Here is a 17204-nt window from a genome sequence, read left to right as displayed (position 1 = left end):
GCTATAAAGGCTCAGTGCCCTTACTGTAGTGTCTCCGCATTAGGGGGCAAATTTTTGGCTTTTGGACCACAAAACATGAAATCTTGCATCTCTCCAGAGCTCTCATCCTGGCTTTGGTGAGAAAGGTTGGCATTCAGACAAAGGCAAAACCTTCCAAATTGAGACTGTGTCTGAGTTTTTTCCCAGGTTTGCTCCTGCTCTGTTCCTGCCTGTGTGGGGCACGGCAAGTATCTGATCATGAGATCAGGGCCACTGTACTCATGGGTCTGTAATGTGCTGGAGCTCTGCGTCTAGAACAGGAATTTGTTTATTACCTTGAGATCTAGCTTGAATCTCAATTTCCAGCTCTCTGAGAATGTTGATACATGGCTGGCTATTGAAATTCAGATGCTGCAAAATGACGAAATACAGCCTGAATAGAAGCAACTTGTGCTGCACACTCTGCTCTAGCTGAAAAACTGCATTTGGGGGCAGATGAGCAATGGTGAGAATAATGGTGTGGCTAGGCTGAAGCTTAGGGGGAAGTTGCAAGTCTTGTGACAAAACAAGAAGAGGTGGAATGTTTATAGCTAGTAGGCTGATCACCTTTAGGCTTGGGGGGTTGTGTGCTCCTGGGGTTTCACTCAGCATGGGCCAAGCATAATGAGATAAATCAAATGGTGCTTGCTTTCTTTTGATTCTGTGCTCTGTTTTTCCACTCAAAAATCCAGGGGGCTTCCCAACAGCTTAGTGAACCCCAAGGTCTAGTTACCACCCCCAGAGACTGATATGTATCAGATTGTTGATCTTTATTTAGAGGAGGGAATGGTCTTGCACAAAACACAAAAATCCATTACAAAAGGAGGAATAAAAATCAAATCCTGTCCCAGTATTACTAAACTGTAAACTCTACTTCTAGTCTGATGGTATACAAAGTTCATACTGTGTGTTCTTTCAGCTCTTACCTACACTTCTCCCTACAGCTCTGATTGAACTCTTGAATCTCAGTTTCCTGCTCTAAACCATTAAACCAGCTTTTCCATTGCTGTACTGACTGTAGAGCTTAGGTAGCCTTTTCAGTGCTGCCTGATTTACCAGTAACTAGACTGCCTTAAATGTATTGTCATTGTCAATGCATCAGTGCCAAGTTTACATTTCCAGTCCGGCTCCACAGCAAACATTGAACAGCCCTCTTCAGAAACATCACCTCAAAGTGAATGGCAGGAGGGAGACAGCCATCTCTGTTTCTTGTCCGCTAGTACTAAATAATTGTTGCCTTACACTGTGATCCAGCATAATTCCACTTACATTCTCTTATCAGACCCTCGCATCCATGTTTCAGTTATATTCTTGGCTTATAATAAAATATGATGTGATTAGAAATAAATTTGGGATGCTTCTTTCTCTTTTTGTCTTGGAGGCAGTGTGGTGGGGTGAACATAAAAAAAAAGGGAATAAGGAAAGAAAAGATAATGCTCTGTGCAGAGGGATGAGAGACAGGTGCACAAGGACTAATAAAGTAAAACTGTAAAGCTCTGCACAAAGAACCCATGTTCATTTTACAAGATGTCTTACCCACCTTTCTCAATGCAGACCTATTGCTTCCCTGCTACCTGTAGTATACCAGCCAGCAGGAGGAAGCAAAGGAGGAAATGCTGTCTCTGAGCTCCCTGGTTCCCCAAGCAGGACAAGAAAGGACAGGTGACGTCCATCCCACAGACAAGGAGCAAGACTGGCAGCAAAGGAAATGGTAGTAATGTCTGAACTGCTCCCACTTTCATCCCTGGACTTCAGGGAACAGGCCAGGTTACAAGGGGTGCAGCACAAGGGATGATGACATGCCTGGAGGACACGTGCCTGAAAGCCCAGCACTGCAGTCAGCCCCTTGGCTAGGTCAGCTGGGTATAGTCTCAGAGGGTATGTGTGCAAGTGAGTGAGCAAACATGCAACATATACAGACTGATGGTGGTGGGAATATCTGGGCACTACAGCCTGTCCCTGGATCCTTGGGGAGAACGTGATTCCTGGGTGACCATCTCTGTGTTTGATTACAGGGAATATTGAATACAGCTGCCCAGCCACCAATGAGTGTGAGATCACGAAACGGAGGCGCAAGTCCTGTCAGGCCTGTCGCTTCATGAAATGCCTCAAAGTGGGGATGCTAAAAGAAGGTAAGACAGAGTCAGAATGAGAATTTTTCTCTGTCCCAACAGTGCCTGGGATTTCAGACCTTGCAGAATCTCCCAGGATAACTCTATGCTTGCCCTCTTTGTGCTTCTGAATGTATCTTTCTACAGGCTTTGTAAAAAAGTCAAAATGGGCAGTGACCAAGAGGGCAGTCCAGAGAGGAGAGTGGTTCTAGTCAGTGCTCTCATGCTCAGATATTATTTCTAGTACTTTATTACTACTTTAGTACTTATTATTTCTAGTATTTGACAAATAACTGGAAACTGGTGGTGCCAGACTCTTTCCTTTCCCAAAGGAACCCTGGGCTGGAGGGTGTTGCTCTTCTTGTCCCCAAATAATTTTCCAGTGTTAAGGAGGAAAGGCTCTTTTGTGATCATGACTGGGTCAGCTGCTCTTCGCAAGGGAAGGATGGAGTTAATGCAGAGCTGTGGCAACATGTGCAATGAAGGTCTGCCTGTATTACCACTCAGGAGACTTTCTGAAGATGGTTGGTAGCACAGGTTTGTCTGGGAGCAGTGGGTCCCCTGCCCTGCACACTCAGCCTGTGTTTTGCTCAGCCTATTGATCTGTTCAGCGCTCTTTGAGCAGTGTTCAGCTTCTCTCCTGTGCTGTTTTTCCTCCCACACCCCCCTTTTCAATCCTTGTCCATTCAAGAGGAACCACAGGGAATTCAGTGGCAATTAAACACATTCTTATGGATTGACTTTAAAGGTTTGTTTCCCTTGGGTCCCTCTGGGAAAGGCAGTGAGGGGAGGAGGGGAAGGAAGGAGAAGCATTGCACATAACCCTCTGCATCGTTAGGCCGGCAGAGCGAGGTCCTCTCAGCTTAACCACAAGAAACAGCCGCTGGCTGTGGTTATGCACAAGTCCTGTATGTTGGAGCCAACGTGCCAGCATACAACCTTTTTCCAGGTCATCACATCACAGCAGCTGGTGATAAATTGTACAATCTTACTTGAGTGTGTATTGCTTCTCACTAGAGCTCTCTCATTTCTTGAGAGGCAGGTTGGTGGCAGCCAGTGTTGTTAAGAATGTAGATTAGACATTAAACCCGTTTTGTTCTTTGATGGATGTGTAGTTTCTGTGGTTAAATATTTTCCTTCTAGAGCACACCAGTTACAAGGGGAGGAGATGCTGGCTTCTGTAGTTTGGCCCTTCCTGACCTGGGTGTAGCGGTGGTAGACTCGGAGGATTTTGATCTCCTACTGGGAGGGAGGCACCTACTTTGTAGTTAGAGACCCTGGAAACCTGCTTCTCTTCATGCGGTAGTTCAGGGAGGGCATGTATCCCCTTACCCACTAAAGCCAATATACACTGGTGACACTGGCTTTAGTGGGAGTGCACGTTGTTAATGCACTGTAGCCTATTCATATGAATCCCATAAAACAACCTTAAAAGCTTGTAGTGGCTCCAGTCATTCTGCAGAGCAGCAGCATAGGTTCAGGCTTGCTGGCTGCTGGTGTCTCTGCTGCCCTGCATCTGAGCATTGAGCCTCTTGGAGCTGGCAGCTGGGAGAACAGAGTCACAGGAGCCAGTGCTGGTGTGCTGTGTGGTCAGGGCATTTCTGCTTCCAGTTCTGGGAGTTCAGCACTGTTCAGAGCAGGGTCCTGTAAAGGGTTTTATGTTTTAGACTCCAAGTTCTGTGAAAAGAGTTAACTCCTTCCAGACCAGAATTAGGTTGGAAAGCGGTGTAAATTCACTCACACCGTGCTGTGCCTGAATTCCTGAAGCCTGTGGGATACTACTCATGGCAAACTGAAAGTTGACTCTTATGGCTGCTTTTGTGCTGAAGTGTATTTAGTTATTCATATAGGGATTGATCAGGCGTCATTAAAGTCACTGGGGAAGGGTGGCTTGCTATTGATATTAGTCTATCTGTGATCCTGCCCATAATATTTAGAGCTGTGGAATATACAGCATAAAGATTTATTGATAGCAGTGGGATACAAGAGTGGGATATCAAGACGAGCAGAGGAGACTACCCTAGCAATCTGCAAATAGAGCTCCTGTGTCCTAACGCAGAGTGGTCAAGTGATGTTGGGCAGGCACGTTTTTTTCTCTTTCTTTTGCTCAGTATCCCAAGCTGAGAAACAAGGATCATACTGCTTTGCTTTGCAAAAGAATTGTGAGGACCAATTAGTTAACATTATGTGAAGTTTGGTGGAAGCACAAAGTATTAGTATACAGAATTCAATCAATACACATCTTTAAAAGCCAAATCCAAGAAGGGAGAAAAATGGTGTTACACTGTTTGGTCTCCACAGAGCCAAGAGTTTCTAGAAAGAATAAATCCATAATTGTTTGACTTGCTCAAAATGCAGAATTGACAAGGGATTTCAGATTAGAAAAGGTTCATTGGTCTTTTCCATCTCTGATCTGTCATCCTATTAGCTCATCCATCCCTTTTCTCTGCCAAGGCACAAGTGTTCCCAAATGTACCATTCTAGTAGTTTAACTGTTTTTAAAAATCCCTGCTGTTTTGGTTTCCCCAGAGAGCCTATTCTGCAGTCTCCAAACTCTCATTAGGACAAGATGTCTCTTGATATTTGGGCTATGATTATTTTTCCTTTTAATAGATCCACTTCCTACTTTGCCTTGGTGTACCTCTCTCTTCATTCCTGGGTTCATGCATGACAGAAGGTTGCTAAGCCATATTCTTTGTTCTGCTTGATTATCAAAAGTTTGGAGAAAAGCAGTCTTTTGGTTAAAGGCAAGATCTAGAAATCACTTCTCTTCACAGTTTTCTCCTTGATATCCTTGGGCAAGCCACTGGGCTTGTAACTTAGTGGGGATGTTTCTGGGTAAAGAAACTATCCTTTTGCTCAAGAAGAATATGATATTCCACTAGTAACTAATTAAGGAGTTTATGATTTCTTCTCATTTTCCTGGTTATTGTTGCCACACATGATGTACATGCCACCTGCTGCCTGCTGGGCATGTGGCATGAGCTTGCTCTTCAAGCAAAAGGCATCAGTACTCAGGGATGGCAAAGACAAATAACCATGGCTTCAAGGTCTGCTTTACACTTGAAATGCTCAACTTGGTGCTGCAGGAGAGACTTGGACCCTTCCCTTGGGGCTGCGTGTAAGGGTCACCAGACATCTCTCCTCCCTACATAGGCTGCAGGTAGGCAAAAAGCTGTGAAAGTAGCCCTTTAAGATCCAGGGAGACTGGCCCTAACATAGACGTGCAGGTTATTCAGGCAGTGCTGAGTGAATGAGGATCAGAGCAGGAAGAGAGCCAAAGGAGCAATCAATAGGTGTCTCAGATATCCAGGCCACTTTCTTTAAGAGAGCTCTGATCAATGTATTGCAACAAGGGAACTGCATGGACACCAGAGCTTTGCTGTCTCAGGTTCTCCTGGCGTGATGCTGCAGGGCAGGCAAGACTCACTGGGGAAAGTGGCAAGCAGAAAGCTCTGCCCACGGAGCCCAACTGGCTCAGATGTCTGAAGTGTTGGCCTGTCTGTCTGCCTGTCTCTCACTTTCCCCTTCCATCTGGAGTGTGCCCCCAGGGAGCAGTAATTAGCCCTAGCACGTTCAGGTAGGAGCCTGCTGAATCTGAAGTCCAGCATTCCAGCAGACTCCAGTCCCAGTGTTCATGTAGAGAGGCACTGTCCCCAGAAAACCTGTTCTCTGCTGCTCTTTCCCTTGCTGAACTGCCAGCCTGCAGGCAGTGAATATGGGCATCTCATAGCTTTGTCCAGCAGAATGGCACGCCCCTCTGCTCTGCAAAAATCAGGGAAGCCTGAGCAACCTGTGATACTGCTCACCCCGAATGGAGAAGATGATACCTGCATACATGTCTGGCATGGGGGAATGGCCAGTGAAGGAAAGCGTGCCCTGCAACTTGCAGCTGAGAGGCATTGTTCAGAGCTGGGAATCCCGCACCCCTTTGCCTCCCTTTGCTCCCATCACTGTCTGTCTTGTGCCTACAATGACTAAGTGTAGTTCTTTAACTCTGGGCTCTACAGAGTAGATCTAGATCTTCCTGGCTTTCTGGAATGAGAGACAGAGAAAATTTCTAAGTAGTTTGGCAGGTCTCTTTTAAAAACTCAGTATACCTTGTCAATTTTAGGAAGAATATACCTTGCCATTCATGCTCTAGCCACCCATAACCTTTCTGTTCTACAGCAATTTGTTTGTCTTCAAGAGGCAGATGTAATTTGAGATGACACATGGCTTGTGTATGTGGGCTCAGAGGTTTCATTCAGGACATTGGTTGGCTGGTTAAACATGACCTCACCACTTTGCCCTCCACACCTCTGCTGCCTCTCTGAAGTCACAGTCCTATGTGTCACCTTGCAGAGTGTCAAGGACAGTGGTGTTCATCCTCCTCTGTTGTCAGTTTGGTGGGTTGACCTTGGCTGTCCACTGGGTGCCCAGCAAGTTGCTCTCTCACTCTCCATACTCAGCAGGAGAGAGGGAGAAAATATGTTGAAAAACCTTGTGCGTTGAGATAGCAACAGGGAAATCATTCAGTAATTACTGTCATGGGCAAAACTTGACTTGGGGAAAATTAATTTAATTTATTGCCAGTTAATGAGAGAGTAAAATATTGAGAAAGAAAAACAAAACCAAGACCACTTTCCTCCCATTTCTGTTTCTTTTGAAGCTCAACTCACTCGTGACATCTACCTTCAGCACCTTGAGGAACACAGGTGAATCGAGCCTGGGGGTTTGTGGTCAGTGTATAATGCTTCATCTCTGCTGCTCTTCTCTCCTCACACTGTTCTCCCACTCCAGTGTGGGGCCCCTCACACAGGATACAGCATTTCATGAACTTCTTCAATATAAGTCCTTCCTACGGACTCCAGTGTGGGTCCTTTCCATGGGGTACAGTCCAGGGACAAACTGCTCCAGTGTAGGTTCCCCACAGGCCACAGTTCCTGCCAGAAACCTCCTGCATGGGCTCCTCGCCTTGGGCTGCAGCTCCTACCAGGAGCTTGCTGCAGCACAGACTTCACAAGCTGTAACTTCTTCAGGGCATGTTCACCTGCTCTAGTGTGGGTTCCTGCATGCCTGCAGGGTGGATATCTGCACTACCGGAGTCCTCTATGAGCTGCAGGAGGGCAGCTTGCTTCACCATGGTCTTCACCATGGACTGCAAGGAAATATCCTCCAGAACCTGGGGCACCTGCTCTTCTCTGACCTTGGTATCTGTAGGGCTGATTTTCCTGTATTTTCTCATGCCTCTCTCTCCGCTGCTTTTACCCTTTCTTGAATGTTTTATCACAGAGGCACCACCAGCATTGCTGATGGGCTGAGCTTTGGGCAGTGGTGGGTCCATTTTGGAGTTGTCTGGAGTGGACATAGGGGCAGTTATTGGTGTCTTCTCACAAAAGCCACCCCTGCAGTCTCCTGCTACCAAAACCTTGTCACATAAATGCAGTACAGCTCCTGAAAGCTGTTCTGAGATCATCGGAAGAGGGATGGAGATAGCAGGTGAGGTGCAATGAAACATCAAGGCCTCTCATTACAGAACTCATCTTTGGCTGGAAATGGCAGACAGGCAAGTGGAGGAGAGGCAATATCAGATATACCAAACCATACCATACCAAATAGAACAGACTGGCTGTTGTCTCGGTATTTGGTCCTTTACTGCTGTGGAAGCCCTGCAGAACTTCTTCTTCAAAGGATTGTGTTGTTTCTGAAGCTGTGTTGTTCCCTGTTCTGTGCTGGCACATCTGTAGAGACCCAAATGGAGCATAAATAGTTCCAAAAAGGAAGCAAAGCTAGGTCACTAAATGCTTTTCATGAAGTGCATGCACATGCAATTGTGTCACATCACAGCAGAAAACCACGCAGCAAAGAAAATGTCTGTAAAAACAATCTGATCCAGGTATTGAAATGTCATTGATATTCCACCAGCCTTTGAGTCTTGTTTTTCTTCTCAATAGAAGTAATGTATATTATGTTGCTGAAGTTCTGTTGTCTTCTGCTCCCTGCCAGTGCTGAGACTTGTCTCCTCAGAGTCCTGCTCATGACTGAGTCCTAAGTGCAACTTCCTGAGATGTATGAGTGGCTTCTGCCCAGTTTCTTGCAGACATCACTGGTTGGCTTCCAAGAAAGAGGGCAAAGACTGAAAGGACCCTGGGCATGTGTCCTATGATAGACCAGGTATACCTTATTTCAGAAAGTAGAAGATAGGAGTTCCCAGGAGTACATGCACTGCATGTGCTAAAAGCAGGAGTGGGGATTCCTGGGATAGGAAACCTGCCCTGTATGAGGTGTTTTACCCCACTCTGAATGTCTTTGAAGGTAAGATGTCCTCAGGGGAATCACCCTTGTGTGGTGAGGGTAAGGTCTACAAATGCAAGGAAGGAAGGTAGAAGAACATAGTCTTGATCTGGATGCAGACAAGGGAGGCTTTTTAACAGCAAGAGAGAAGTTAGGCAATTCTGCAGTAAAGACCTGTGATTTATCTTATCTACATGACTCTCTTTCTTCCGAAAACTGTATCCGTTTTGCTGTAGTAAGCCCAGGTACAACCATTCCTTTTCCAGGCTTTGCTCCTTTGGTCCTAATGAATTTCAATAAGAAATGCTAGAGAACATATTAAAATTCATCAGGGAACCCAAATTCTTTACTACAAATCTCTCAAGCTCTTGGACTCCTATCTGTCTAATACTTTTTCTCATGTAAAGTTTGCTGGAATGTGTGGATCCTGACACTGCAGCACCAGGCAATGCAACAGGCAAGAGAAGTCTACAGAAGAGAGCCACAAAGCTTATTGAGCTCATCTTCCTGTTAATTGTTCCCCTTTCCTTGCTCACCCTGGTGTCTTTGGAAATACTGTGCCTCCTAGAAACTTGCAATAACCTGGCAACCCTTGTGTTAGCTAAGTGCCTGCATCTCTGTGAATGCTGGAGGTGATCCCCACTTCCAAGATGGTGAGACTATAATCTCCAAATTTCAGAAGCAGCTATCTCTTAAATCCATCTCTTCTTCAAGACCCTGGCTGATTAGGAAACCCCGTACTCAGTGGAATTGCCCTGGTGTTTATCCCTAACTCTTCAGTTTCACTTACCAGCTGCTGATGTCGTAAATTTTTCACAAGGAATCAAATCTGTCATCCTGGACAGCCTTGGCTGTGTGATGTTGTAAATTTGATGCAGTCATCTAGTATCTGAGCAAGGGATTCCAAGCATTGGTGATTTCAAACCACTTCCACTTATACCTTTGCCTTCATCCTCTACTAAAATCCAGATAAGTGAATCAACAGCAGAGCTCCTTTTCAGCAACGTAACCAAATGGAGGGTATTTCTGTCTTCAAGCACAAGAATCTGTCAATGGAGCAAAGTGTTTCCAGCAGCCTCTCCCTCCTGCCCCCATCCCTGCTTCCAGACCATGTGTTCTCAAAAAGATATTTGATTTCAGTGAAAGCTCAGCTGACATCCCTGCAATATGCTTAGGTTCTTGCTTTGTGCTTCCTGGGAAGGATGAGGGCTCCTCCGGGGACCCCGGGTAATTGGGTTAGTGGCCAGCTCATGTCAGGAAATTAAAAGGTAGCCCCGATCAGGTTGCTGCTGTGTGCAGTTTAATGGCTTTGTATTTATAGAGTATTCTGCCTCCAGCCACTGCCAGAAATATCACTATTGGAGGTATCCAAATGAAAAAAGAGAATGAAAAAATGGTTTTTCTTTCTCTAAAATATCCTTGTGCTTAAAAACAGCAGGCAATCCCCCTGTCCTTTGAAACAGGATCCCTAGGAGCAGTGAGTGGCATCTTGATGACTCTATCTTCCACACCCAACTATTTTCCAAGGCATAAATTCAGCATTTGCAATGTGGCTGGAGCTGAGTTGTGACAGAGAGCATGTGCTGCCTCTGGCAGGTTGATGGTAATTCTCCAAAGAGGAGGCTTCCAGCAGATGGAGTGTCCACAAAATTGCACATTGGGCTGAGGGCATTTGGTATCTGTTTTCTGGACATAAGAATTTCACATCCAGGACCATCCCTATACTTTCTCCCTTATCTAATAGATTATGAATCTGTTTAATTTGGTTCCTCTCATTCATTTTGAATTTTGTGGTTTGTACCACACCTAACTAGATCTCCATTCTTTCAAACATGAAGTCCAGGCTCCATAGATATACATCTGGGTGGGTTCAGGTTTATAATAAACACTTCATGTATTCTGTCGCCAAAACTGTGCCTAGAGCTCTTATAACACATACAGAAAAGAGGAAGCAGATAAAAACTGCAACAACCATCCTGGGATTTTTAGAACCCAGCTGTTGTCCTAGAAGCTTTTAGGCAGTTCTGACAACACAGGTAAGATTCTTCAAGGTAAGGAAGGGATGGGATCGAATATAGGCCCCACTGCTCTACAGTAGTAACTTCAGGCATGTACCTCTGATAACCTGTGTGCAGCAGTGGCTCAGCTCTGCCAAGATTCTCAGTCCCTTTCCCTGACACACCTTTGAAGACACTGCCAGCCCTTGACCTGCAGGATATCCTGCGAGGGTCTTTACTTCCTTGTCGCAATGCTAGGTTTAGTTCAGCAAGCTGCAGCTTTCCCTGAGAGCTCAGCGGAGCTGCTTAGGGCAGTGTGACCATTATCGCCCTCCCGCAGTTTTGCTCTGGCAGCTGTCAGCGCTACAACCAGTGATGGCAAAGGAGGCAGAGAAGGGTCTCCCATGAGGGTTTAAGAAGACTTTTAATCACATCTTGTCCTGGTGACCCTCAGAGGCAGAGAGACCTTGTGATGCTGGCGCAGGGGGTTTTGTCAGGGGCTCAGGGGCGGTACATGGGCAGAGTTGGGGTACAGGAACCGATAGGGAGAGCCCAAGGGAGTGGCCAGGGCTAGGGCAAAGGAAAGGCGGGGGGGGAGGAACAATGTGGGATCAGAAAAGCAGTGAGTAAACAGATCACCACACTTCCTGGCACAGCTGTTCCAATTTAAGAATTCAATAAGAGGTGGACAGTATTTCTTAGCATTAGAAAAGCCACTGGTGATGTGAGGACTTGAGGAGATGCTTCAAGGCTTGAGCAGAGCTGCTGTAAGAGGCTGGCCAAAGCAGAGCTTGCTGTGTTGGTGGGTCTAACTCCCCCACCTCTGTGGATCTCTATCACAAGTAGACCTCTCTCCATGTAGTGGTGGGGGCCTCTCCATTCTGTCACATATAAAAAATTGTTGTTCTTGATCTATGCTTATGCTTCTCTACCTGTTCCAACATCTGCTCCACCTAAACACACTGAGACAGAAAACTGGACTAGAGAAAGCATTGGTTTGACCCTGCAGGGTTCCTCTTGGTAGTGAGTGAAGAGAAGCATCTGTCATGATGCCTCCTCAGGTAAGTGTCTGGCCAGTGAGCTGAATGTGGAGGTGCCTTTTTCTCTGTTGCCTGTCAAGGGAGCCCAGATGGACAGAAGGGAGCTATCAAAGCCTAAAGTAAGGTGAGTTAAATCACACCTAGGGCTGCAGGTTCCTCTAGGCAGCAAACATCACTTTATTTCTGAGTTCCACCTCTTGGAAAGTCAGTGGGGCTGAGGCTTTATCATTTTTTAGGTCCTGTTGTGAACGGCAACCTTGGTCTTTTCCTAGCAGGCATGTGCCTGCATCTGTTCCTTTCGCACAGTGCCTCTCAGCCTGCTGCTGTGCAGGCGTTGTGGCCATGGGTGACATAACCAATAGAGCTACTGGCCTACTTAAGACTGTTTGGAGGGCTGGGAGGGGAAGCAGTGAAAGGAGAACATTTGCATGGACCATGGACACAGGGTGAATGTGTGGGTGTGGGGCTTATTACAGAGAGTTGTTGCAGAGAGCAAGGTACTTCATTCGCATTTGCTCTTGAAGCCCTTGTTAATGCCTGAGTTTCCAGAGTGACTGGAGGAGCAAAGTGAGAGGGGCTCCGCATGGGAAGAAAGATGTACATTTGAGAGACAGCAGTGGCTAGTGCTGCAGATAGCCCTGCAGAGCTGGCAGCCATGCAGCTGGCATTGGCAGAGGAGAAGCACTGGTTTGCAAGCTGTGTGGGTTTCACCTGGCTCTGTATGCTTTGGACCAACTATCTGGGACATGCTGCTTGTGTTTCTGTGTGAGGAGCTGACACCTTGTGTCACTGCTCCAAGGCATGTGGAAGCCTCTGGGACCAGGTATCATCAGGTATCACAGGGCTAACCTGTCTCTCTGAGTCCAGGGACTCTTCAGTCAGCCCAACAGCAAAGAAACTTTCCTACTTGACTAACATAACCCTGAAAACATAAAAGGTAGAAGAGGCTGCAGCATCCTAATTGAACTGATCTAATCTCTCTGTAAGCTCTTGTAACACAGGAGATGGATTTTCATCTCCAGTGCCCCTCATCCCCAGGATAGTTTCCCACCCTCTCTTTCCAAGTGTAATTTCCAGGCTTGTTCACCTGCACCAGCCTAGTTGCTGGGTTCTTCTGGCTGTGCTGATTTGTGACCCTCAGGTTGCTTTCCTGTATTTCAGGTGAGATGGGTAATCACATCAGTTACCTACCAGAAGACTCTCTAGGGACTGGCCTCTTTTTGCCACAGTGTTTGAGCCTAACAGTATACAGGGATCTTTTCTCATTGCCAAACTGGAATCTGAGTAACAAAAGAGAGCCTAGTCAGTTTGCAGCCTCTCCATTCCTGTCAGGCAGAGATGCTTTTCCCTACAGTCTTTTTCTTTCTCCATCTTGGCAGGCTTGACTTTTATGGTCATCTCTGTTCTCTGTTTCTTTGATAGGCTTCCTCCTGGCTCACTCATCCCATTGCCACATGCTGTTGTCTCTCCTGCAGTTCAGAGCAGAAAGGAAGAGAGAAATTTTGTAGGAGGCACTTTGGATACAACCCTTCTCCCTTCCTTTCTTCTCTGCTCTTAGCCTATACGTTCCATCTTCCTTGGCCAGTACCAACCCATGTACTTTGGACTGCAGCTCCTGGGGACAGGTGCATCTCTGCTAGCTACAGAGCACCACCCTAGCTCAGACCCTGGGAGAGCAAGCAGGCTGTATTGGTGTGGCAACTGCAGCTCAAGGATTAGGTGGGCAGTGGACACAGGACCTGGCTAGTGTATCAGGGAAGCTCAGCAAAGCAGCCCTTTTGCCACAGCTTCCTTGCCAATGCTTGCCCTTTGGTTGTGTCCTTCTTGGTTTAGACACATACTGTACCATGCAAACCCTGTAGCTTGGCTCCTCCGTTAGCTCTTTTGGCAAGATAGATCTTTCTGTTCCTATCAATCCATGGGCATGTGATAGGACTTGATGGAAAGTGAGGTGAGGCTGGTAATTTGACACGACAGCTGATATTGGGCCTTGACTGCATTTCCCACTGGCCAGGGCTTAGCTTCACAGAGCTTTTAAGAGTATTTTTAGTCCCCAGAAAATAAAAGAGAAACTAAACCTGACTCTGTGTGCTGTCGCCTCTGCATACTCGGCTATTTTTACTTCCGACAGTCTCGGCCTGGGTCCAGCTTTTAAAAAAAGCTGGAATTATTTTACTTCCATTAAGAAAAAAACCCCAAGGCCTGATGTTATCAAGTCGGTAAGGGGACATCTGATCCCAAAGTTGTCAGGCAGACGTCTCTCCAAGGGGCATGTCAGAGAAATGCAGGGAGCTTGAACGATCAGCAGATCAGCTCTCCCACTGCAGAGGCTTGGTGCTGGCACAGACCTCTCTGCAAGAGTGCTTGGAACACGAGTGGCACCCACAGGACACTTAGAAAACTGACATCCCTGCCCCAGGCAGGGCGCTGAGCCGAGAAGTCCTGCCCAAGTCCTGGTCCTGCCCTCCTCCCTTCAAGGTCAGAGGGGCTTGGGCAGGCAGGGGAGCTGAGAACAAGCTGCAACTCAATCCCTGTGGCGTACACCAGGGTCAGCTCCATAGCAAGGTCAGATGAGGTGCCAGGACTTTCATACAGGGTCTCTCAAAAGGTAACAAAATTCAATGAACAGCAGCACTTTCTGGCAATACAGGGGAGTGGGAGGAGAGGGGATGTTTCCAGAATAGATAGCCTTCATTTGAAGGAACTGCCAGCAAGATACCAAGGGATGGTGCTTTCCAAACTCTGCCCTATACCGTTGCATCTCACCTCCTTGCTGACAACAAAGCAGGGTCCAGGAGTGCCTGTGGTGGTGACATTTTTGTAGAATGAGTGCCTTCTCTCCTTTGAACTGGCCACTTGTGAGTCATGTGAGAATAGGGTTTGTGCAGGAGCTGGAAGGCAACAGCTTTGTTTTGCTGCTGTCTTGTTATGAGGCTGCAGTACCAATCCTATGCAAGTCTTCATATGGGCCAGCAGCATCTCATACGTGGCTGCTGCACCTTGCAGTTAACGCTCAGGCGGCTGCACAGGTGGTGTGAAACCTGCCCTTGCAATTACAGCATATGTGCCATTCAGCTTTGCTCCAGCCCTCTCTCTTTTGTCTCCCTTCTCCTTACACTCTCTCACTTCCATTCATATCCCAGTTTACATCCCCCTCCATTTCTTCTTTGTTTAGTGTTTTCCTTCATGCTGCTTCTCTGAGCTTACCCACCACACCTCCCCACTCCATTTTAATGTCTGTCCTTTAGTGTCCCTCTCAGAGCTGCACTGTAACCAGCCTGCCTGTCTTAAAATCAACCACAGAGGAAATCAAGCAGAGCAGCAGGCATTAACCTGAGTACCTAAATAGCACAGGTACTGATTTTTGGCCATGCCCTTTCCTTCCATCTAGACATGACACATTAGGCTGTCAGATCTTTAAGAACAGGATTTTACCATGATGCTTATGTCTGGAGTGTCACAGTCAGGGACTCGGGGGTTGAAATGCTTTTGTTTACTGTAGTACCTGTGGGTCATTGCACTCAGCAGCTGGAGCTGGGGTGTGCTGGGATGTGGGGCTCAGCCTGTTCACCAGCTCTGTGGCTGGAGCAGTGATGACAGGGTAGAATTGTGGCTCTGCAAGTGCTGATTGAAAACATTTGCCTCAAGGAGTGTCGCACAGGAAGGGGAACAAGAGGAGGACAAACAGTTGTTCAAAATTAACAAGCTGAAGTCCTTGGGCAAACAGACCTCTATCTGCTCAGTGAGGGAAGGAGGGATGGAGGGTAAATCTCTCTGCGTCTTCCTTATCTTTCTTTAATGCACTTAAGTCCCTTGTGTCCTTATAATCTGATTGAGGGTCCCTAATACTGCTGCAACCTGTGCAGCTATCCTTCTGCCAAACACTGGAGGATGGCATTCTTCTCCTTGGGAGGCTCTTTCCCCCATTTCCTCCCTACTCCTCCTAGTTCCCCCTCCCCGCTGCTTAGCAAACTTCACAGCAAAAGCATCCTGGAGGGCTGTGTGTTGGTTTCTGCTGGCCGAGAATGGCATCTCCCTCCCTCCCTCCTTCCCCCTGACTGGTGTGAGGGAATGCACTCACCTATGACCCTTATCTGGGAGGGTCCTGGGAAGATGTGATTCAGTCCTGAAGTCTTGGCAGCCTGTTCTGGATTCCTCTACAATCTTTCAACAGTGTATTCCTGACCCTTTTAATTTTCATACCTGGTTGTTTGGTTTACTGGCAATTCCAGAAATTTGTGTCTCTCCCTTCTCTCCTGGCTTATAGGTAGGTGTCATTCATTCAGCAAAGCATGGAATAAAGGTCTTTTTTTCTTAAGAAACCAGGGCACATTTATTGAGGGAAAGAAATAATGGATGAAAATGAAAATGAAAATTTCCTGCTTCATCCAGGACTTTATTACTGCTGTTTCTCAGGGATCTCCCTAGATAACCTCAGTTTTGGGATTCCCTGGCTGTCCTGTTTGAAATTGCTCTCTGGAGCATGTTTGGGCTCCCAGGAAGGAGTCTTGCCCAAAGGCTACCTGCCACTGGAAATGGAGGTAAAAGAAGCAATAGGCGACATTTTCAGAAACAATACCATGTAATGGAAGAGAAAGGTGGTACTTATGCTTAGGGATGTCAGTGAATTCTCTCCATACAGAGTCAGAAATAGAAAATGGAGCAGGGGAAAGAAATTACTCAGTGTGACCTGAGTTCACCTATATCAGCTTCATACCTTTCTCTCCATCTTTAACATCTGCTGTCCTGCCATAGCAGCCACCCAGAGCAGCAGTTCCCTTGCTCTGCAGAGCTCCATGCCTTCTCATTCCTGCTTCTCCTGCTCGGAGGGAGATATTGCTGCCAGACTGAGTGTTGTTGGCCTGGTATTCTTTCTGCTTAGGGGGCCAGCAGTTGACAGTGTCTGTCAGTCAAATTGTTTTGGTGCTCTAGCCACGAAGAGTATCAGGATCTAGATGTTGTTGCAAGTTGTGGTTTCAGGTGGTGCAGGTGTGGCTGGTGTGAGCATTACAGTAAAAGCTTTCTCTTTTCCCTGACAAAGTAAGCAAACATGGCATTGAAATGCAGTGTGACAGACGTGCCTCCTTCTAGGGTAGAATATTTGCCAGCAGACTGCAGGTTTTTTCATGTGTACAAGTTGTTCAAAAAGTGTCACTTCAAACTGATGTGGAGTGTTTGCTTTTAGTTGTTTGTGTTTATGTAGTGGTATGATTGCAAAATATTAATGATTTAATGTGATTAGTAAGTGTATCACATAATTGGTTCCCATTATCAGACTATATAAACTCCTGTGTGTTTCTAAGGAAGTACCTGTATAGTGTAATTTCAAAATTTTATTCTAATCAAATGCTCCTACATTTACTTTGAAAGATTTTTTTTTTTCCAAAGCTGTTTCTCCCAGCAAGAGGGTTACCCCAATTTCACAGACTGATTATGAGAGACTATTTGGCTGGTCAGAAATAACAGACAACTGCACAAATATCTATGGGGTTTTTTCACAGTTTCTTTTTAACATTGTATTTTTTACTAATAGCACAATTTAGTTGCTGTTCCTGGTCTATTGATGCTGCTGTGGTTTTTTGCATGGTGACAATGACTGGTACTTCCCAGTCACTGGGAATTGTTTTCGGAGTGCAGTTTCCAGTCTGATTCACTGTATTTTGAAAGAGTTGCAACAAATTCTTCAGTGTCTCCCTACTTCATCTTTATCATTGCTTCATTGTAGTCAAGGTTGTTTCTATTTATTTGGATTCTACTTTTAT

General features: G+C 46.3%; 1 protein-coding gene across 2 annotated transcripts in view; it reads left to right on the top strand.

Annotated features, from left to right (window-relative positions):
* The window catches only part of ESRRB (estrogen related receptor beta), a 144024-nt gene that overhangs the window by 98244 nt on the left and 28576 nt on the right, over positions 1–17204 (top strand). For both annotated transcript variants that reach the window (XM_010393167.4, XM_039552572.1), the window contains exon 3: positions 2034–2150. In XM_010393167.4, the coding sequence (XP_010391469.1) occupies positions 2034–2150 (117 nt within the window). The remainder of the gene's footprint in view (positions 1–2033; positions 2151–17204) is intronic.

Source organism: Corvus cornix, chromosome 5 (assembly GCF_000738735.6).
Source record: "Corvus cornix cornix isolate S_Up_H32 chromosome 5, ASM73873v5, whole genome shotgun sequence".
In the NCBI taxonomy this organism is placed as follows: Eukaryota; Metazoa; Chordata; class Aves; order Passeriformes; family Corvidae; genus Corvus; species Corvus cornix.
Note: the sequence above shows the minus strand (reverse complement) of the source record. Positions and strands in the feature narration are given on the sequence as shown.